Raw genomic sequence first — 22,524 nt, 5'->3', positions numbered from 1 at the left:
TTCATACACATCATAATCTCTTATGATAAAGGATCAACAGGACACTAATGCCTGGACTATGTGCTGGCCAAGCCCCAGAATATCGTCCTCGTCATCACTGTCGATGTTACTATTTAATGAATACTAATACCCTAACCTTGTCCCCCTCCCTATCAGGTGACATCGTGGATGACTACGAGGCCCTTCAAGCCCAGATCAACGACCGCTCCAACGCCCTGGAGGACGCACTGGCCAAGTCCCAGAACATCCACGACAACATCGATGAGCTGATGTCCTGGCTGGACAACAAGGAGAAGGACGTCCACATGATGAACAAAGGAACGGTGGTAGTGGTCAAGTCTGCGCCCATGGAGGAACAGATGAGTCAGGGCAAGGTAAGATCAATATTAGACCAATCTGTATGGGAGCTTGTGTAGAAAAGGTCATGTTATTATTTACCAATATGGACATATCATGGATTAACAAAATGACCCGTTTCTAAGTAATACCTTGGAAGATACTGTTATATCTATCAGGTGATGTCCTGACAAAATACATGTACAGAGAAAAGTTACAGATGAAAAATAAAAAGTAAAATTTAGAGTTGTATTTTGAGTTTGATGACATTTTAAAAGTTGTAAATCATGGTATTAACACTGAGTAGTTAATTGCCGAAAGTATATCCAACTCCCAATACGTTGGTTCTTCCTGAAATGATTAGTCTCTGTTTTCCAGTTCATATGAAATTTGTTATAGCTCTGAAATTGCCATCAATCACACACCTCACCCGCTAGGCCTGCACAGAAAAAGGTGACAGGGCCTTTAGGGAATCCCCCTTATGAGCTTCTGATTATCAAGACATGGAAAATCTGATCAACCTTTTCCTTGCGGTTACTTTCTCTATTCAGATGATGGTGGATGAGATCGAGATCAAGAAACCTGTGCTGGAGCAGATGGTGATGTCGGCGAACACCTTCGTGGAGAATTGCGCTCCGGAAGAGGGCATGATCATCAAGCAGAAGCTGGATAACCTCCATGCCAGATACAACCAGGTAGGAAAGACTGCATCAATGCAAGTTACATATGAATCATATGCAAATTATATGTAAATTAGATGGAAATTTTATCCATAGATGATTCAGATACAGTGTCACTACCAAGGTACACGTACAAAGTGTCTTTATTGGCATCAAGGTAAAGTATTGACCAAGGAATGAAAGGACTTGATGTGATTGTTCTTTGTAGGTCTCTGGGACGTCTAAGGACCACGGCCAACAGCTCTCCAGCCTCAAGGACAAACTAAATGACTTTGAGCGAGCCTTGGATGAGCTTGAAGATTGGCTCCTGCCCAAGATTGCCCGGGTCGAGTCCAAGGAATTCATGACGCAGGAACTTCCACGAATCGGTGATGAGATCCAGGTGAGGATCCGACCCTTTCTTGTTGAATAATTCATTATTTTTTTAATCATGCACACATAGTTACCAAGAATGGGTATAGCTTTTTCAGTTATTTGAATGTAGGATAAAAGAGCTATTGTATGTCAATTAAATGCCTTGCTAATGGGCATACATGTAGCTACTGTGGCCGGGCATTGAACCCTGGACTTTTGAATGTCTAGTCAGGTCCTCTAGACCACTCTGCTAAGGCAGCTCCACAAATTTTGTTGAATAGTGGCATAGTATATATTTTTTTACTTTTCTATGAGGTCATCTCATAAAAGATGCATATAACGTACATGTACAAGGATCAAAAACCTGATATTCTCTGAAAATAGTGATAGCTGTGGTATTTATTTTACCTGGTCAATTGTCCTACCTTAAAATTGACAAAATATCTACTTCTATAAACCAGCAATGCCGCCAGGAGATCGACCATCATCGCCCACAGTACAAGGTGATCCATGACCTCGCCAACGAACTCATGAAGCATCCCAAGGCAACAGATGTGTCTGAGGTCAAGACTATGCTCAAGAACTGCGAGCTCAACTGGGACACCCTTGAGAATGCCCTTGCAAAGCGGTGAGTGAAGCGATAAAGGAAACTTTCTTCGGTTCATAAGTTTTAATAATACATGTAGGATTTATATAGCGCACTTTCCATCTTGATTACTTGCTCAAGGTGCTTCTGAGCACCTTGAGATTGAATTTCAAATATGTTGAACTGCTTAGAATATATTCATTTTCTACCAGTGTTATTTTCGCTCACATTGTTTATCATTGAATTGGAACACTGGTCTTTTGCTTGATTCTGTTACCAAGAGAGAGAGAGAGAGGGAGAAAAAAGTCATAAACATGTGACCACTGATGCAGACTTTTTAATGTCTGGGCATTGAGTCACATCTGATTTTCCTATTCATTTGTGTGGAGCATTGTGGCCCAGTGAATTAGTCATCTGACTTCGGCAAGAATTCATCCACATTGTGCTGCACTCAACCCAGGTGAGGTAAATGGGTACCTGGCAGGAATTTATTCCTTGAAACGCCTCTGCACTGTAAAAGGCTGCGGGGCTAAAGCCAGGGTAATAATATCATTGAACGCATAGGGACCCTTTTTAGAAGTGATATGCGCTATATAAGCATGTTGGTATTATTATTATTTGAAACAGGGCTGAGCAGTTTGACAGAAAGCAAGCCGCTGCCAAGAAGTTCAACACCTCCTTCAAGGAAACGACAGGATGGATTGACAATCAGTTGAGGAGGATTGATCAAATGGGTCCAGTCGCTAGGGATGCCGAGCAGCTCAAGAGACAGATCAGAGAGATTAAGGTTTGTTGAGGCAGAGGCGGAATGGCCTAAATTTTTTTAGGTGGCCCAGACATGGCAAAGGGGGTAAAACTTTGAAAATGTTGCGAGCCTGTGAAGCAAGTGAGCAAAGTTTTTGACCTTTTTTAAAAAAAAAATCTTTTTAAGTGTTATATATTTATCAAATATTCAGAAAGTTATACCATATTTTACCCTTTTTTCTTCTACTTTTCTTTGTTTTTGTACTTCTTTGTACTTTTTGTCGAATCATGATTTATTTATTTATTTTATTTTTATTTTTTTGGGGGAGGGGTTTGTCCTCGGCCCCCAAGCCCTCCCCATCTGTATGCCAGGATGTCAAAGCTATTTGTTTTTACCCATAGGCCCATATTCTGAACTAGAGTTCAAATCTGGTCTTAAGATTTTGTTTAACTATGGATAGCCAGTTGGGACACTAGTCTGCAACAGTGGACGTTCAGTTTGTTAGCAAATTTGGTGCCCAATTCAGTCATGCCAGGGAATAATGTCTAAATACAATGCAATTTTCTTCTTCAAGCATGGGGAAAGAATACAGGAAACACAATAAGAATTGACTCTTACCAGAATTTCATGAAAGGGTTTTTACAGACCAGTAGTAGTACTTGTCAGCCTATCAAAATCGAGGAAAGTTATCAGATCTGCCAAGCGTTTGATTTCAATTGGCACAGAAGCACTGGTATCCAGACTCTTTTTATGGTTACTGTCACATTAAAAAACTTTGCCGGCTGAAATATTCATTAGATATTTCAGCTGGCAAAGTTTTTTAATGTGACAGTAACCATAAAAAGAGTCTGGACGCCAGTGCTTCTGTGCCAATTGAAATCAAGGAGAGTTGTCCGGTCTGACCACTTGTCGGATAAAAAGAAAATGTTGGTGATGCACTCTCCTGATCATCGCTCATGTTTTACTTGTTATTTTTTCCCCCTTCCTGCAGCCCTTCCAAACTGAAGTCAAAGACTACAAACCCAGCATTGATGAGAACTGGCGATTTGGTACCGTCTACGATCGTTTGATCAGTGAGACTGAAGACACCATCAACACACGCACTCACTCCCGCTCGACTGAGATCGACGTCACCAAGCCGATTGATGCTAGACCCCCAACCTACGCCACTCCGGATTTCATCGAAGACAGTAAGAGGATCAGATATTGCATTTACAGTATCTACTTAACTTTTTTTATAAAGATTCTTTTGATACTGACTTTCCAATGTTTGACAAAATTAGCTCCAGTCTATCTTCAAAAGCTAATATCGGAATCAGAATTGATTGTACCTTAGATGTAATAATCTTAAATGTGCAATGCATACCATATTGGGCATATGTTTTGAGAGTGTGAATGTATTAACAAATTTCATTCATTTGGCATGAACATTTTTTTACAATATATTCAATGATCACATAAACAAAAATATTTATTACTGTATAAATCAGTAATACATCAATACAGTTTCCATAGATTTCCAATTATTATACAGATATACATCTATATGCAAAGAGAAATGACGAATTGAAATTTAACATAGAGAAGGTACGTGTATACCATAATACAATATAATGAAACATAATACATAAGTTACTATTTATCAAACACAGATCAGGAAGTAACTAAATTTATATATAATGTTAGAGATATATCTTTGGTGTACATTGGATTTTATATAGTTTGATTTGATTGGCTCTGAGGTAATTTCATTTTGTTGACATTGGTATGTTACAGAGGACACCTTTGTTGATGTCCAGATGGCCGAGGTCCAAGAGGGCTACAAAGCCGTCCAGTTTGAGGTCTCCGAGCGCCTAGAGGACCTGGAACTCATGCTGCAGTTCCTGGAACGCTGTGGTGGAATCTTTGGCCTGCAGGACTGGGCCAACGAGACGGAGACCAAGCTCCATCAGCTGAAACCGACAAGCCGGAATGTGGAGGAGCTGGAGAGACAGATAGAGGCCTTCAAGGTATGGTGTCTTTGAAGCAATATGAAATGAAAGGAAAAAACAATGTGATTTTTTTTTAATCAGATCAGGGTCTTGTGTCATAAAGACTTGTTATGATATAAAAATGTCTAGTTTCTATATCAAGTTTACTATCAGCCAATCAAATCAAATGATTTCAGTAGCTTTTAACTGTTATTGCAATGTTGTTATTGTTGCACGTTTTATGAAACTGACCTATGATTGCGATTAACTTTAACATCACATCTAAAAGATTTTTTTCCAAGAGTTTCGCTGGAAACCAGCAATCCCTGAATCTTATAAATTCCACATGCATCTGGATTACAGGTACATGTACATACATGTATCACAAGGCCCTGTTAAAACAAAGTATTAAAAGGATGGTGTCTTTAAAGAGGTCTGAAATTTGAAATGAAAAAAGAAATTTATGTTCTTTTGAAATGAAATTTGGAAAGAGACTCACCTTTCATCAAACAGAATTCTTTTCAGAGTTCTTTGGAGAGGTCTTGAAATCACAAGGTAAAGGAATTCTGATATTAATTCATTTGTGCAAATCAATATTATCATCCATCACCTTTTCCCCACTTTCAGCCGATCTGTAAGGACATTGCTGACCACAGGGTCCCAGTCTCGGATGTGACAGTCCACGCCGAGCAGTTCATCCGCAACACCAAGGACAAGCTCACACCGGAGCTTCAGACGGAGCTGACCGGTCTGGTGACAGAGCTCCGGGACACCTATGAGAGGCTCCTCCGTGACAGCCAGGGATGGCAGAGAGAAGCCGAGGATACACTAGCTGCACTGAAGAAGGATAGAGATGAAACGGTAGGTGATGTTCTCAGCGGAGAAGTGCCTCAAAGGCATCATCAAAATAAGATTCATGCATTTTATCAAAATAAAATTCATGCATTTTTGTCATTAGGCCCATCGGTTGGTTCATTATCAGAATAGATTGTGTTTTTTCAAGGTATACATTGTATGTACTGTATTACTGTTTATGGGTCATACGCATTTCTCATCATTCCTTCTTTTTGGGGGGGTAGGAGTTGACACGATTTTGGTGTTTACCCATTAACAGGTATTGTCCATCGCCAAGAATGGAATCCGGTATTTTTGACAGACCTGAACTATCTAATGCTGTTTATCCATTCGTACCGCCACTTTCATTGGAACTTTCACCATCTTTGCAGTTTACACATTTTTGTCATATTGTACTGTTCATTTCATTTCTCATAGATGTCCGTTGAAGAGAGGGTGAAGGAACTGATGCGAACTCTTCAGGACCTGCTGGACTGGGTATCACAAGCCGAGAGACACCTTGGTTCAGAACAGCCCCAAGAAGAGGCCGTTCAACCTCTTACGAGACAGCAGCAAGATCACCAGGTATGTGTCTTTCCTACTCTATCACGTTTTTATCCTAGGAAACTGTAGTTTGAGCTGATCTGTTCAACCAAGTTTTGAGGTTACGTTCATTCGTTGGTTTCCATCTAGGAATAAAGTTTACATACTTTCATGCTTCTGTATATTAATCTTCTAAGGGCTCTCAAAGTTGAATTGATTTGTTTGAAAACACTTAATTTAAAGCATATTAATCCTTTCTTAAGTTAATGGATTTGGAGCAAATTTTTCAGGGCACTATTGGCAAAAGATTCATCATTAAATATCTTTTTGAATGTAGATAGTTGACCATGCTTTTAGAGTCAAACTGATGCAACATTGACCGACCTATTAATCATTGACCATTGTCTTTGAATGTATAACAGGTTTTGCATGAGAATATTCAGCAGCACCAACAACCCATCCTGGAGGCTGCCCAGGATGTTGAGTCCCTCATCAAGCAGTTCCCCAAACGCATCGATGAACCAACCCAGAACAACCTTCGCAGCTCTGCCAATGACCTCAAGTCACGCTACAACGTCGTGAACTACCAGTCCACCAAACGCCAGACCAAGCTCGGCTCCCAGACCGAAGAACTCCAGAAGTATGCCGACGACGAGGGTGACTTTGAGAGATGGTTGATACAGGCGGAGAAGACCCAGGCGGATGTCCTGAAGAATGTGGGACGGGACCTTACTACTCTGAAGAAGCAGAACTCTCAACAGAAGTCATTCAATGAAGATGTGGTCAACCATGTTGCAGAGCTCCGTTTCATCAATGTTACAGGACAGAAATTCTTGGATGGTGCCAAGGTATTTGGTTCAGTAGATTTGGAAAACTTAGCAAAATTGATAATCTGTCAGCATATTAGCCTGCTGGCAAAAGATTTATAATTTTCTTGCTGAATTCCTGTTGTTTAGTTTTCAGAAGTTCCTACTGAAGATTAAAGTCAACTTCAAAATGAACTACATCTAAGAACAAGATCAAAATAAGCTCAACCGTTTTTAGCATTTGTGTAAAGCTTGTTTTTTAACCCTTCTGGTGGTAAAGTGCTTGAAAATAAAGATAAGCTTTCCTTTGTTTTCTTTTAGGTCTACCGGCAAGAGCTTGCAGACTTCCGCAACAGCGTCCTGCCCCGGGACTTCATCCGCAACTTCTCAGAGAATCCAAACAGCAATCTCATCCGTGACAAGATCGCTGACTTTAACCAGCGCTTTGACAGGTTGAAGCTGACGTCTGCCCAGCACCTGGAACGTCTCCAGGACCTAGTTGAGAGGCACACAGTCTACGTCAAGGCCAGTGATCGGGTCCTGGACTGGTTGCCCGGTGCCGAGGATACCCTTGGGACACTCCTTAGGGAACCCATCGCAGCGGAGCCAGCAAATGTCCAGAAGCAGATTGACAAACTTGAGGTAAGATACATGGTAGACAACTATTTAGGAATGTGAAAGGAATCTGTAGGAATGAAGTGTTTAATGAGTTGTGATATTAATCATTCATAATATTACTTTTAGTACTTTTGATCTTGTTTGTCTGCTAGAAAATTTACAATTATATTCGTAGATTCAGTAGAGAATTCTGTAGCACTTCAGTTTTGTATTTTCTTTTATTGGTCAATGTACGCATACAAGGAAATTAGGTTTTCCAATGGCTTTAACAATAAGTATACACAAAGATGGTGGAGGAGCCGTGGTGTAGTGGTTCTGACTCTCGCCTTGTAAACAGAGGGTCGTGTGTTCGAATCCAACTGCGGTCTGGCGTCCTTTGGCAAGGCGTTAATCCACACTTTGCCACTCTCGACCCAGGTGCTAAATGGGTACCCTGTAGGATGTGAAAGTCATTGTAGCTTGTCCAGTATTGTGTGCGCCTCACCGGCGACTGACTGGAATACTCCCCAGGGAGTGGAGGATGTGCACATATTGTGTGCGGGAATGACTGATTGAATCCGATGACCGGGGTAATAATATATCTGTAAAGCGCTTAGAAACGTCGTTCCGATGGATTAAGCGCTATATAAAAGCGGATTATTATTATTATTAAGATGAAAAGTACAATACATTGAAACAATATTGAATTATTCACATGAACAATCAGTGCACTTGTAAATTATTGATAATTGTCTGCAATGACTTTGATACCCCTAAAACCCACAATGCATGTGGATAATGGTGAAAGGTACATGTGTGTGCTGCTACATGTATATCATCCCCTAATCCTAGTACCGTACCTGTATATGCGGAATATGTTCATCATTAACTATCAAACACTCTAAAATAAGAATTTTAAAGTATATATGTGGTGAACGTAAGTCAGAGAGAGAAGGAAAAGACCAGGGAAGAGATAAAGATGAAGATGAAGAAAAGATCAAAGAGAGAAGTAATAGGAGGAATAAGGAGAAAAGAAGGAAGAAAAAGAAGAAAAAAACATTGTGTTACATTTGAGTTGAAAGAGGAATATGACATCATGGTACATTAGAGTTGAATAGAGGAATATGACATTGTGTTACATTAGAGTTGTATATATGTAAGGAGTAAGCTTTGCTTGCAATTTCATTACTTTCATTTATTATTTTAACCCTTTTTTAACTTGCTTCACCCAATTATAACGTATTCAAATATTTGTAAACAGACTCTTCGTGATGATGTCGTCCTGCATCTGAAGGATATAGAGAATGTCAAGGATGCCGGCAATGAACTCCTTGAAGTCCAGGAGGAACTGCGACCCGAGGTCACCCGCAACGTCAACGACATCACCAAGCGCTATGATGACCTGAACGGTAAGATCGCTGCACGTCTGAACGAGCTCCAGGCTGCCTTGGCCAAGTGCACCAGTGTACAGGAGAGCATGGAAATGCTGCTTAGATGGTTGGATGAGTCTGAACGCAACGTTCACCAGATGGAGAAGGGGACGCTGATTGCCGTGAAGCGGGAGCCGCTCCTCGAGAATCTTCAGGAGCAGAAGGTAACAGAGTCACTCTCAGACATAATCACGAAGAGTGGAAAGGTTATCAAAGATGAGAGATTTACATGTACATGAAATAAAGAAGGAGGGAAGGCAGAATACAATGTATTGGGCTGCAATACTGTTTGTAGGATGGGAAAGAGAGTTGTTGATTTAGATAATTACATGTATCTTGAGACCAAGAGAACTAGTAAGAGAAATATTGAGACCTCTGCTTCTAGAAGGTCACTTGCTTCCTGTTGTTCCTGGGGCCCGTAACACAAACATTAGCAATCATCATAGGAGAATATCTTTACTTGACTGATTGACCACACTGTACAATCAACCGTGAAAATCAAACGTACAAACAATTGCTAATCTTTTTGTTGCGGGACCCAGGTTTTATATCTTTTCCACTGGAGCATGTTTAATTTGTGAAAGAATGCTAAACTTCTATGATGAGTTGTTCATCACCATCAAATCTTAGCTGTTACTGGAGCCACAGTAGTTTGTATTTAGATATTGAGTCAGGTATGCCCAATATCACACATTGGTCTTGCTACTCCTGTGCTCTTGCTGACCCCCCCTCCCCACTTTTCTAAAGCATACATCAATGTCTTTTCCTGATGTACATGTATCGTACTCACTCTGGTGATCTAAGTTATCATGAATGGCTGGTTAAAATTAAAAACTGGTGATAAAAAGCTTCATGAACGTGGCTCACTACATAACTGCAGGATCTGCGTGATGTATAGAAAGTACTTTCATTCACACAGGTGATCATGTCGGACATCGAGAATCACCTATCGGCAGTGGACGCAGTCAACACCCTGGCCCGTCCCCTCATCCAATCCAGCGAGCCAAAGGAAGCCCGCCAGCTACAGTCCAAGCTCGATTCCATCAACGAACGCTACGGCAAGGTCGACACCAGGACCAAAGACCACGGCGTCCATCTTGATAGGCTTAGCCGCAGATTGTCCGACTTTGAGGAGGAGGTGGAGAATCTAGAAGATTGGCTGCTGCCCTCTGTTGATGAGCTGGAGTCGAAGCAAATTGCACAGCTTCCTCTTCCAGAGTTTGGCAGCAAATTGCAGGTGTGTTATGAGACAAAGCTCCTGGTTTCAGTATTTTTACAAAGCAATCTCTCCAGTTGAAATGACCCACAATGTTTAGACCCTCACAAATAACTTTATCGTTTCATTATGATTCCCTCAAGAGTAACAGTAATTTCATTAGGTTTTATAATCTATTAAAAACACTTTTGCTCGAAACAGACATGGAAGCAAGACATTGGAATACATGTAGTCAAGGGCGATTGAATGGAATATCATATGCTGTTAACTCCAATATCACAGATGATTGCTTTTTCGTTAAGCTCTTCTTTCCAACTTCTTCCTGTATTCTATTAGAGATATCATTTCATGTTTAAATAATCAATGACTTCATGAAAATTCCACATGCTTTTGAGCTATCAGCTTATTCAGATGGCAACGGTAGTGCTTGGCTGCAGATTAAGTTGCTTCTCAAAAGAATTGACAGTCCAAGAGAATACAGATGTATATTTCCTATTGAAATCCTTCATGGTTGTTATCCTTTTTCAGAGTGTCCGCAAGGAGACGGATGCACACAGGCCACCCTTGAAGAAGGTTCACCAGCTTGGTGATGAACTGATCAAAGACACCAAGGCCAAGGATACGTCCTATGTGACATCGGTCCTCAGCAATGTGGATGCTAACTGGAAGGCTGGCGAAAAGGCCTACAACACCAGGTAATGAGACTTTGAGTGATTTTAAGTATAGTGTTGTCCTTTATGTGTTGATGATAGGTCAATGTATAGGCCAGTACCACACCAAATTTAAAGAAAAACACCATTTGTGGTGATGATTTCAAAACAAGTTCGTACAGAATCCAATAAAATGACCACCTAAGTTTCTGCATGAATAAAATAATATATGCAAAAGAATTCTGGCAGAAACTGTGTCATTACTAAGGAATGAACAAAATAAGCATGGGTTTTGAGTTGTTTTTCAGCTTAGATTTCATGATTTCACAAAGTTCAGATTATGTAACTGTTCTAGATTATGATCCATGAATTTATAGTTACAATATTGGTTTTACAGATTGTTTTGTTAAGGGACTTTTCATTTATCGTTAAAAAAGAAGTTACACTGTAGTTCTGTTTTGAATAGCATTGTGAACCATTCACTGACTGTCATCCATTTCCCTTTTAAACCCAAAGAAACAAACAACACGATGACCTCCAGAACACAACCAAGAAGTACGAGACTGACCGCAAAGATGTCCTGTATTGGCTTGACAACACGGAACGTCGCCTCGACCAGGTCCAGCCTCAGGCCATGGATGCCAACACTGTACAGATCCTTCTCAAAGAGCTTAGGGTAAGTCCACACCTTTCTTAAATTCCTAGTTGCATGCATAAAAGGCATCACTGTATTGGTCAAATCATATCAAGAGAATGCCCCCTTATATGGATTAGTCAGTAATATTGCGTGACACATATCACGTAAGCATTGGCATGTAAGCAGGTCTCTAGATCACTTTTAATTGAAATGGAATTGAATGTACATGTAGGTAGAAAAAGGTTTGGAGATATGACAATGATATACATTGTGAAAGCTTTGTGAAATTGGATCTTAATTTCATAGCCAATATCGGTCCATGATACATGTTTATCATCTTTCACGATAATGATAAATGTTATCAATATCTGTGTGATTATAAAACCCAGACATTATCAATATTACTGTCGACCTCCTGTTTTTCCAAACGAGCTAAATATATAGGTTCTTTGGAAGTGCATATAATGTATATGTAGTCCATGTATATTGGAACAGCTCCTGCCCAAGATTACAAGTTTAGTATTGTTCATGAGCAATATTTGAATTCACTAGATTTCTTTTTATTCCATTGAAACAGCCATTGCAGAAGGAGATAACCGACTACAAACCCAAGATAGACAACAATGCCAAGAATGGTCAGAAGCTGGACACGGTCATCCGTGACACCGTTCAACCGCTTCAGAGTGTCCCTCACTACCGTTCCACAGAGCTCGGAAACATCGGGCAGCAGGACCAGGCCCAGGCCGGCAAGTTCCAGGAACCGGTTGAATTCATAGGTGAGAAGGTGTAAATTGTTCTTCCCATTCCACTTCAGCTTCAGAATATTAGAGCCCCGGAGGTACATGTAATCCTTCCTAAGCTACATTACCTGAACAGAGAATCTATAGAGGAGTTTTGCATTGAGTATTCGTAATAAACTTTTAACAATAACTTATGGTTGGTTTAATGGTTTAGTGTAAAGAGAAGCTCTGTGTGTACATGGTACAATGCGAGCACATGTCACTATTGTTTATGTGTGTATGGATAATGAACTTCATGCACTACATGTAGGTGCATGCATGTGTAGTGAAAGAACTGTGACTTGAGTTGGCAGTCCACTGTATACGACTTTAGTCAAACAATATGGGCAAAGAGTTTAGATAAACTGTAGAATCATACACTCTCTACTTGCCAATTAACAATATTGTTCCGTCACCGTGTACAGGAGAGACACCAGTCCAGAGCGAGGTCTACGATGTCAACAATCGTTACGACAACCTGAAACACCGCATCAACGCCACTTTGGAAGACATCGCCCTCTCGGAGGAATGGGTCAACAATCTGAACAAGGTCAATGGCGATCGCGAGTGGGTCACTGCTTCTGACACCAAGATGGAGAGAGCGAGACCGATGGCCAACGACATTCCCACGCTGACCAAAGAGATTGAGGTTTTCAGGGTGAGTGATAAAAGACAGTTCCTACTTCATTTAGAAGATCTATCACAGGTAGCAAGGGAATAAGAAGCATTGTGGTCCAGTGGAGTAGTCTCCAGACTTTGAAAGAGAGGGTCGTGCGATTAAATCCCATATACACACACACATACATGGACCACCCTACAACGTTCTATCTGCTTAAGGTTAGTGTCTTGGTGTGTGGATACATTCGTGTTGATGTGAGAAGAAAGGAATACCTTTCCTAACCGTCAAGTACACTCTAGTCATCCCAATTCTTTCTCCCTTCATATTCCTGTCTAGGGCATCCACAGTGACGTCCGCGGCAGGCAACCGAACATCTCCGACACCGTCAACGGATCCGAGCTCTTCCTGCGGAAGAACAAGGACAGGCTCTCCCCCAAGCAGAACGAGGACCTGTCCCAAAAGTCCAGCGACCTTCGCCGAGAGTACGACGACATCTACAACAGGTCGGATGACTGGCTCAGGGAAGCCATCGACAGGCTGAACAGGATGGAGATGGACGAAGAACAAAGGGTAAGGACCACTTACACTAAACCTTTATGGGACGCTGCAAGAAACGTGCAATCGATTGCAAGTCAGTTACATGTATATTTCCGGAAATCATAAGTCTTGCAATTATTTATAAATTTACTGATGATCACTCGTCTGCTTATACATGTACAGGTGTGAATTGATTTGTTTTGCTAGAGAAATTTAGGTCCCAAAATCAGTCATACATGTACGTCTTGCAAATAATGGATTTTTTACACGTATTTAGAATAGAAACTTATCATTTGTTAAAGGAAGATACAGTACTGTAAGATGATTGCTGATTCATTGTTTGATTTTGCTAATCTAAATAAGAACCATAAAAGCCTGATTCAGCTATTCATATGACTGCATATTAAGATTTGTACAGAGATTATCTGTTCCAGTTGGGAAATATTCATTAAAATATGATCTTTGTATTTCTCATCAATCTATACATGTAGTTGCGACTTGAGACTGAACTTCGAGAGAAGGGCACCAAACTCCAGGATCTCTTGGATTGGTTGGTCAAGGCGGAACAAGCCTTAGCTGCACAACAGCCTCTCAATGAGAAGAGTCCGCAGGTCGTGCAACAGTACACAACCCACAAGGTAAATGCATAATTGGAATTATTAACCATGTTTTGTGTGCCGTTTGTGGATACCTTACGCATTAATGTCATCCACAGCTAAACGACCAATCAGGATGCATTGTCAGAGGACATTAATGTCATCCACAGCTAAACGACCAATCAGGACGCATTGTCAGAGGACAAACAATAACCTTGTCAATATACCCTTTATACGTGTATGTGATCGCTCAAGTCTGAACTTGATTGGAATTGAGTGAATGAATATCCTCAAGCAACCTTGCTTGTCCTATCATGGAAACACCTTGGTTTCTCAGTCCATGCGACATCACATACAGAAGGTCCATTTCCAGAGTTGCATTTCCCTGTGACTCTCCACAACAACGTTCATTGATTCTTACTGAGGGAATGAAAATGTTTTCCTTATGATTTTTGAAGCTTCTGTATGAGGGTGACAGGAGATTACATGTAACAATCTCACATTTTTTTCCCAAAAGAGATGAAAGAAACACCATTGTTATTGTGGGAGCAACACTCATTATCATCAATTTTGTCAACTTTTGTTTTGCAGCCTCTCCATGATGATATCCAAGCACATCAGCAGCCCATCCTGCAGTGTGTTGAGGACATCGAACAGCTCCTGAAGACACTCGGTGACAGGGTGGGCAAGACTGAGACCAAACGCCTCAGGGACGGTCAGGACGAACTCAGAGGGCGCTACGAGGCTGTTCATACACAGTCCCAGGACAGACTGAAGACATTGACCCAGGCCATCCAAGATCTTGAGAAGTTTGAGGTATCTTGAATTCCTATAGCCATCAGATTCCAATTATTAAGCGAAACTTTGGGCTGATTCTTGTTTTCTTTTCCAAGATTTTTAGTATGCATTTCTATTCTATTCTGAAGTAATTTATCTGTCTTCTTTGTCTCTTTTTCATGTATATCACATGGACAAATGTACAGATACATTGCTGTTTATTTTTTACCAATGTTCTTCCTTACAGTGTATCTTAACAAGTTTGTACATTTGTGTCATGATCTTGCTTCAATGTAATTGTATCTTGCTTGTTTTGGATAATGCATAGTTCTCTACGGTAACATCAATGTAATTAAAGCTGATATTCATGGGCTATACGATGTGTTAACCCATTGTGAACTGGGTGATCTTTGCACAAAGCCTATGGGAATTACAGTATTCAGTAGTCAACGGGTCAAGCTTTCCAAACTCTGCATGAAACTGATTATCTCTTGACAATAGGAAAGATGAGGCAAGTTAACATCAATGTGAAATATGGGAACAAACATTCATCACTTCTCTGTTTGATTTCCTCAAGGTCGACTTCACTGAATTCACGGACTGGCTTCAATCCGCGGAGCGCAAGATGGACAACTCCGAGCGCAACGTCGCCATCGAGCTTGTCCCACTCAAGCAGCAACAGGCCGACCATGCCGAGTTTGGAGAGGATGTCAACGATCAGAAGGGAGACCTGAAGTTCTTGAACAAAGGAGGACAGGCCTTCATTGATATGGCTAAGGTAAATCAAGATGTTACAAACATTTTACATTTAGCTATAATATGATGAGTTTTACATTGTAACTATTGGACTGTGAGAAAGGATATTTTTAAATAAAATCTTCATTCAATTAATGGTGATTATTGTGTATATCATAATGATTCAAGTTTTTGTTGATGGAGAATTATATTAGAGAATGGTAATGAATAATCTAAATAGAATAAATGTTTGAAAATTATTGTTTGTTTGTTAAGGAATTTGTATTTTGTCCCGATTTCTTAACAATATAATTTTTGTTTTCTGTTGAGTGGTTGATGAGAGTAAATGTATACCCTTACTGATAGGCTAATTTGCATATATTCAACAGGTTTTGAATAAAATTGTAAGAGAAGCCATGTTTGATACTTGAAGAATTCAAAGAAATAAATAGCCTCACCAATGTATGTATTTGTATCTTTGAATTTGTAATATTTCCTGTAATTTTACCAGGTCTATCGTCAGAGGCTTGCCGAATTCCGTAGCATCCTCCCTCGCCAGCAGAGCCGAGCCTTCCAGGAGGCTGCAGAACCGAACATCATCCGCGGTCAGCTCACCGACATCAACGCCCGCTTCGACAAGCTCAAGCTTCGCTACGGCAAGCACCTGCGTCTCCTCAACGAGCTGGTTGCCAAGCACCAGCTGTACGCGGACAGTGTGGGCGGAGTCTCCACATGGCTGGGTAATGCCGAGGCAACGTTGAGTAAGATGAAGAGCGAACCGATCGGTGCTACCAAGGAAACTATCCTGAGACAGATTGAGAAGGCAGAGGTATGTGAACGAGCCTTTAGTGTACCCCATCTTGAAAGCATTTTCAATTTAATAATAATAAATAAACATTAATTTATATAGGGCAGCTTTTATATTGATATATTCAGCTGTGCTTGTTCAGAGCTCTTTTTACTTATGTCTGCACAGCATATTTTCTTCACTAAAGAGATATGTTTTTAATTTTGATTTGAGCCAAAGATGGAGAGCTTCCTATATCAATTGGCAGGCTATTCCATAGTTTGGGGGCAGCATGTGCAAATGCACTATCAACAAGTGTGACTTTTGTTTTGTGAAATGGGATCTGAAACAATATGCGCACTGTTTGGAATTAATGATCTTAAAACCTACCTTTAGCTTTTTGTAAATCCCTCAAATATGGCTATCATTATTCTAAATTTTTACTAAATTATATGAAATAATGTGTATGCCATAAAACGATTACTATGTGGAGTATATGTAATGAACGAAATCAAAGGCCATAACTTTGGTGGGCTTGGATTCTTGTACCTTTCTCTTTTTGTGTTTAGACTTTCCACCAAGACGTTGTTGCCCATGCCAGCGATGTTGAAAATGTGAAAGCCAATGGTGAAGAGCTCATAGGAACACAGCCGGCTGTTAAACAAAACGTCCAGAGAACAACAGGTAAAGAATGTTTTCTTCATTTCCAGTGAAAATGCAATTGAACCTTCTTCATTCTACTGATGTGTCATGCTGCTGGGACGCGTGGGTGCTGGGGTGTTTTACACCATGGGAAGCACCCCCTGGAAATCAGTCTGGTATGCTAAAATGTGGAAATAAGACTCAAATAACCTACAGTCATTTTGGAGTGAAAACCTTCTTTTTTCCAAAGTAGCATCCCTCTTCTAAAATTTGTCCAGGTCCCTGCTACATGATGTACCACTACCATCAGTGAGAATTGGTCTAAGGTTTGCAAGCTTGCCCTTTTTTCAAGCTGAACATTCTCCATGCGAACTTCAGATGTGCCCATCCGCTTTTTCTTTTCCTTATCCTTGTATATACAAGACCAGATAAGTTTCCCTGCGATTGATTAGAAATCCTTTTTTGGAGTTTGATTGAGTCAGTGAAAGAGTACTTGAGATGTTATCTGCTTTGTTATGTGAAATAGAGACATTAAAGGAACATTCAGTTTTGACCAACATGAAGTTAAGCATAAATGTATCTACAGTTCCACATCAACCTTTTGTCTTGTTTCTTACAGGAGACATCGTAAAGCGATATGATGCCCTTGAGATGGGTGTCAACGACTTCCTGGAGAAGCTCAGGGTGGCCCTAGCCAACACCCAGGGAGTCATGGAGAACCTTGACATGCTGGAGAAATGGCTGGATGAGGCAGAGAAGGAGCAGCACAAGCTGGAGAAAGGCACGGTGACTCCCGCTCGCAGGGAGCCCATCCTGGATCAGATTGAGAACAATAAGGTTCGTTGTAGGGGGTTGGGATAGTGATGGTCAGAGATGGTGATGCTGATGGTGGTGGCGCCTTTGATGATGATGATGAAGATGATGATGATGATGGAGATGATGATGGTGATGGAGATGATGATGGTGATGATGGTGATGATGATGAAGAAGATGATGATGGTGGTGATGATGATGATGGTAGTGTTGATGATGGTGGTGATGATCATGTTGATGGTGATGTTGATTGTGATGATGAAGGTCGTGGCCTAGCTGATGATGATGATGATGATGATTATGATAATGAAAATGGTGATGACAATGATGATTACTATTATGATGGTGATCATAATGATAACAATTATAATGCTATTGGCTTAGATAATGGTGATATTGATGCAGTGATGTTTATCCAAACCTAAAAATAAGATTAGAATAAGAAAATGGGAATACTATAATTCATTTTGGTATCCAAAGAGAAAGAATGCATTGTACAGAGGAATATTTGCCTTGATGCAATCATCTTTAAGCCAGCCTACATGACTTTGAAATATATTAATTCATAACATTTATGAAAGCTGAATCTACCTGTACCTTCATATTCCCATGTGTTTCAATGCAATAGATCAAGCGGGATCAGAAAGTAAGTTTTTACCAGAATCTGTTGTGAAAACAAAGCATTATTTTGTCTTAGATTTTTGTGATCTTTCCATGGTTTTGTCATCATTTTGTTTTAATTTCCATCTGTTAAAATGAATGCCAGTTTATATACAACATTCTGTTAAATGAATTTTCAGTTCTGTTTTTTTTTTCGTCTGTGTATGTGAAGCTTAATTCGTTTAGCTTTATGTGTAGAAACTAGCAAAGAGTTTTCTTATTCATTGAGGCACTTGCAAAACTGTGCCACATCTTTATCAGGAATCCTCCTCAGCACATTTCACAGTGACATTCTCACATTCCCCATTGTTCAGTGTGTGCCGCAATGGGAGGATTTAATGTGAAAAGACGCTGAGGGAGATTTCCGCTAAAAAGATGTGGCTTTTGAGTTTGTGAAGGTGCCTCGTTAGAGTTCAGATCTAAACGATCATTCCACAAGGATAGCTATTCCTAGTACATACAGTACACTGTACAGTATACATACATTTATTCTAAGTTAATTTGTTTTTTGCTTCATTCAATTTTAGATTGAACTCAAATGCAGTAAATGTTTGGTGGATATACAATACATGTACATTTAATGTATAAGTCAATGAGTTTGCTGTACATTGAAGCATGTTACATGTAGCATGTACAATCTTATGTACATTTTTATACATGCAGTACATGTGGCCAAATGTTATATAAGAATTTAAGCTATGTTCCTTGTTCTTTTGCATATCTTTTTGATAATTATATTGTTCATGCAGAAATGTTTTTAGTTTATTTTAATGATACATTTAGATCATGTACATGTACATAAATTGTCCATTTATTGAAGGCTCTAATTTTAGAATATACATGTAGATGAACATTATATTTCATCTACAAACGTGCACAAGCACAAGGTTTAAAACATATATACATGTAGATCAATTTTATATTATCTTAGTGATTCATTATTAATTCATTCAGAAATTTAGGATTTAATTTGCCATTTGTTGTTACTTGTTGTTTAATTAGCAATTTTTTTATTGAAATTCTCTTCAGGTACATGTACTTGCATATTGCTGTTAAATGTCTACATACAAGACCATTTGTGCATGTTTACATTTATGTACACAGCTTTGTCTTATGTCAGACTGATGAAATGGTTTGAGATTTTGAAGAATTTGATGTCCAGCTTGCTCTGAAGTCTTACATTCTACTTGCATGCATTTCTGAATGGATGAAAATGTTAATTTTCCAACTTGAAAAATTATTTTGATGTGTTTGTTATTCTCCACGAAATATTACTATGGTGATGAAGAAGATACATGTATTGATGTTGATCATAATATTGAAAATGATAATAATGATAAAGATAGAGATCTTACAACACTGTCTATAATAATGATAATAAAAAATAACAATTGTGGTAATGACAAAATTATGTTAATAATTATTTAGTATTGGAAGTTATAGTATTACAGTACATGAAATTATAATCATAGTAATGTAAATATAGTAGTCATGATAAATAATTTTTATCCATCTTCTAGTAATATAATATATGAATAATATTGAATATCGATATTAAATCAATTCTCTTAAAACAGGTCCTCGAGGATGATATTGCCAGCCACCGCACACCCATCGACTCCGTCAATGTGGCCGCCAAGAAGCTCATGACGACCGTTCCACCCAACGAGGCGAAGCTCGTCCAGGAGAAGCTCAACCGGGTCAACGATCGCTACGGCAACGTGTCATCGGCTGCCAGGGACCATGGCGAAGGGCTGATGACCCTCAGCAAGAAGTTGTCCGACTTTGAGAAGGAGGTGGATGACTTTGAGGATTGGCTCCTGCCGGATCTGGAGACGCTGGAGTCGGAGGCTCTGATGAAGCAGGAGCTTTCCAACACGGCTAACACCCTCAAGGTGAGTACAGGAAGAGCAATCATGGGGTGAATTTCATGGAGTGATTTCCACTAACTTTTTTGTCCTCTGTCAATCACATTCAAGTATTTGTAATAATATCATCAATCTAAGTATGAATTCTGTTATGAATTGACGCGTTTGATATGTAAATAATTATTATCTCTTGTTTTATATTTGATAGATAGATAGATAAGTGGTTTATTAAAAATCAAGACATCATCGCGGCTAAGGCCGAATTGCGATGTATTACAAGGTAATAATGATAAAAAAATATATTCAAACAGTAACAAGATACATACAAAATAAATGACACGGATAAAGTATTATATTGAAACTAATTGTGTTGTAGAAATCTAGAAGGAAATATTAACTTCAAGTGAATTGTGTGTCCAGAAAATGAATAGTGTGTATACCATTGTAGTATTCAATTATAATTAAATCTGAAATAATTAACAAATTAATGGAAAACATTAAACAAATTGGCAAGAGATATTTCAAATGACGAAAAAAAATAAAATGATAAAGGAAAAACTATATGATTCATGCATGTGCTATTATGAGTTTGATATGAAAAGTGTGCAGCGTACATGTATGTGTTAATGATTTGTTTAGTATACTGCCAGTTTCGTTAAAGTTTTACGTTATTGATTTCAAGTAATTACCTATTAAAAAAGTAATCTATCAAACACAAACATAATGAACAATCCTTAAATTTGTTTATGTATGCTTATACTATATTCAATTTATGTTGCCCTGTATTATGTTCGTTTAGAACTGATAACCTGGGCCCATTATTGTAATTGATTCCCTTTTTTTAGGAATAAAAGGTGATTTAAAAAAAACCCACAATATATTCATTTATAGAGCGCAGAAACTATTCCATAAAATATATATTCTACTGTGCTTTATAGGACTCCTAAAATGCATGTTATTAATTAAATATATGTTTTGGGGCTTTTATTTAAAGTTGTTTACGGATGGTGCTTTCGTAACTTCCAGGGGTAAGCTATTGCAGAGCTTAAGGGCTTCACTTGCAAATGCTCTGACCAGCCACCTCAAACCCAAATGCCTTGGTCAGAACATGATCCTACATTTAAATCCATACCAGCCTGCCCCATTTGCCTTTGCCATGTTATCCATCGAATAAGTCCAATTGGTAATTTGAAAGTTAGTCTTAAGAGTACAGTCCTTTTGTCCTCGTCAAATAATGACCGGCACTACCTGTATGTAAACCAGCCGTATGAAACCTTGAGTGAATTTCCTTCCCACCTAGGATATAAGCCGCCGGCATGATGCCCACAAGCCGCAGTACAGCCGCATCCACAAGCTTGCTGAAGCCCTCCTCTCGGATTCCAAGGCCAATGATACATCCTACGTCACATCGGTTGTCAACAGTGTCGACAAGAACTACCTAGACTTTGAAGAGGCACTCAAGAAGAGGTACTGTAGGACTGATTATGTTTAGATCATTATTTACTAAATCATGTCGTGTTCATAGGATTTGAACGGTTCTATGACATTTGCTCTGTCGACAATTGCTCTGCAATAAAGTCCACACACTAATCGAACAACCAATACCTACACTGGGTTTGACTACAGTGTATACCCCATCCTAGCCCTATCCATAAACCTAAAATAAAGCCAACCCTTTGACTCAAGCTCAAGCTTGGAGAAAATGCCACAAGAGCAAATGTTGTGATACTCTTTGAACAGATCACACTGTACCTTTTGGCAACCAGTTTATAATTGTCAACAATGTCGGCAAGAACTTCATTGACAATGAAGAGTTATTCAATATGAAGTAGTACTGATCATATCTTGCAAGTTGGCATACGGTTAATGCCTTGATCTTTATTTTTGTGGTAATGGTCATAACTTTATCGAAACAGAGAACTAATGGTAACAATTTATTTATTTTTGTAATATTTAACAAAGTATGATAAGATGAATAAGTTTTAATTTTGCATTACAGGAACAAAGACCTTGATCGAAAACGGGATGCAGAAAAGAAGTATGGTGATCGTCACAGAGACACGACCCAATGGCTGACTGGTATGGAGCGCAAGGTCAACCAGCTTCCGGTCAGTGGCAAGGATCTGGCCACTGTCCAGAAACAGTTGCAAGAGTCCAAGGTAATTGAAACTCCTGCTATTATGTGCATGTTTGACCCTTATGTAGTTGAGAAGTAAATACCATTTGGAAAGATACGTGTATGACATCAAAGATTATAATGATATTCACTTTAATTTGCTTTCTTTAGTTAACTCTAATCCCATCATTTTTTACTCTAAGGGAATATT

At 39.3% G+C, this 22,524-nt stretch overlaps 1 protein-coding gene across 5 annotated transcripts in view; it reads left to right on the top strand.

The window, feature by feature from the left end:
- The window catches only part of LOC121430518 (microtubule-actin cross-linking factor 1-like), a 70,977-nt gene that overhangs the window by 8,655 nt on the left and 39,798 nt on the right, over positions 1 to 22,524 (top strand). For 4 of the 5 annotated variants that reach the window (XM_041627804.1, XM_041627806.1, XM_041627807.1 and 1 more), the window contains exons 12-39: positions 157 to 374; positions 888 to 1,031; positions 1,225 to 1,398; positions 1,832 to 1,998; positions 2,584 to 2,743; positions 3,693 to 3,891; positions 4,478 to 4,710; positions 5,299 to 5,532; positions 5,944 to 6,090; positions 6,471 to 6,896; positions 7,176 to 7,496; positions 8,713 to 9,045; positions 9,801 to 10,118; positions 10,626 to 10,792; positions 11,264 to 11,423; positions 11,962 to 12,160; positions 12,589 to 12,821; positions 13,119 to 13,352; positions 13,811 to 13,957; positions 14,507 to 14,731; positions 15,270 to 15,470; positions 15,939 to 16,256; positions 16,784 to 16,898; positions 17,476 to 17,693; positions 18,298 to 18,315; positions 19,907 to 20,224; positions 21,498 to 21,664; positions 22,197 to 22,356. In XM_041627804.1, coding sequence (XP_041483738.1) covers positions 157 to 374; positions 888 to 1,031; positions 1,225 to 1,398; positions 1,832 to 1,998; positions 2,584 to 2,743; positions 3,693 to 3,891; positions 4,478 to 4,710; positions 5,299 to 5,532; positions 5,944 to 6,090; positions 6,471 to 6,896; positions 7,176 to 7,496; positions 8,713 to 9,045; positions 9,801 to 10,118; positions 10,626 to 10,792; positions 11,264 to 11,423; positions 11,962 to 12,160; positions 12,589 to 12,821; positions 13,119 to 13,352; positions 13,811 to 13,957; positions 14,507 to 14,731; positions 15,270 to 15,470; positions 15,939 to 16,256; positions 16,784 to 16,898; positions 17,476 to 17,693; positions 18,298 to 18,315; positions 19,907 to 20,224; positions 21,498 to 21,664; positions 22,197 to 22,356 — 5,954 coding nt within the window. The remainder of the gene's footprint in view (positions 1 to 156; positions 375 to 887; positions 1,032 to 1,224; positions 1,399 to 1,831; positions 1,999 to 2,583; positions 2,744 to 3,692; positions 3,892 to 4,477; positions 4,711 to 5,298; positions 5,533 to 5,943; positions 6,091 to 6,470; positions 6,897 to 7,175; positions 7,497 to 8,712; positions 9,046 to 9,800; positions 10,119 to 10,625; positions 10,793 to 11,263; positions 11,424 to 11,961; positions 12,161 to 12,588; positions 12,822 to 13,118; positions 13,353 to 13,810; positions 13,958 to 14,506; positions 14,732 to 15,269; positions 15,471 to 15,938; positions 16,257 to 16,783; positions 16,899 to 17,475; positions 17,694 to 18,297; positions 18,316 to 19,906; positions 20,225 to 21,497; positions 21,665 to 22,196; positions 22,357 to 22,524) is intronic. The other variant, XM_041627805.1, reaches the window with a different exon arrangement.

Source organism: Lytechinus variegatus, chromosome 17 (genome assembly GCF_018143015.1).
Source record: "Lytechinus variegatus isolate NC3 chromosome 17, Lvar_3.0, whole genome shotgun sequence".
In the NCBI taxonomy this organism is placed as follows: domain Eukaryota; kingdom Metazoa; phylum Echinodermata; class Echinoidea; order Temnopleuroida; family Toxopneustidae; genus Lytechinus; species Lytechinus variegatus.
The sequence above is the reverse complement of the archived record's forward strand: the minus strand, read 5'-3'. Positions and strand labels throughout refer to the sequence as shown.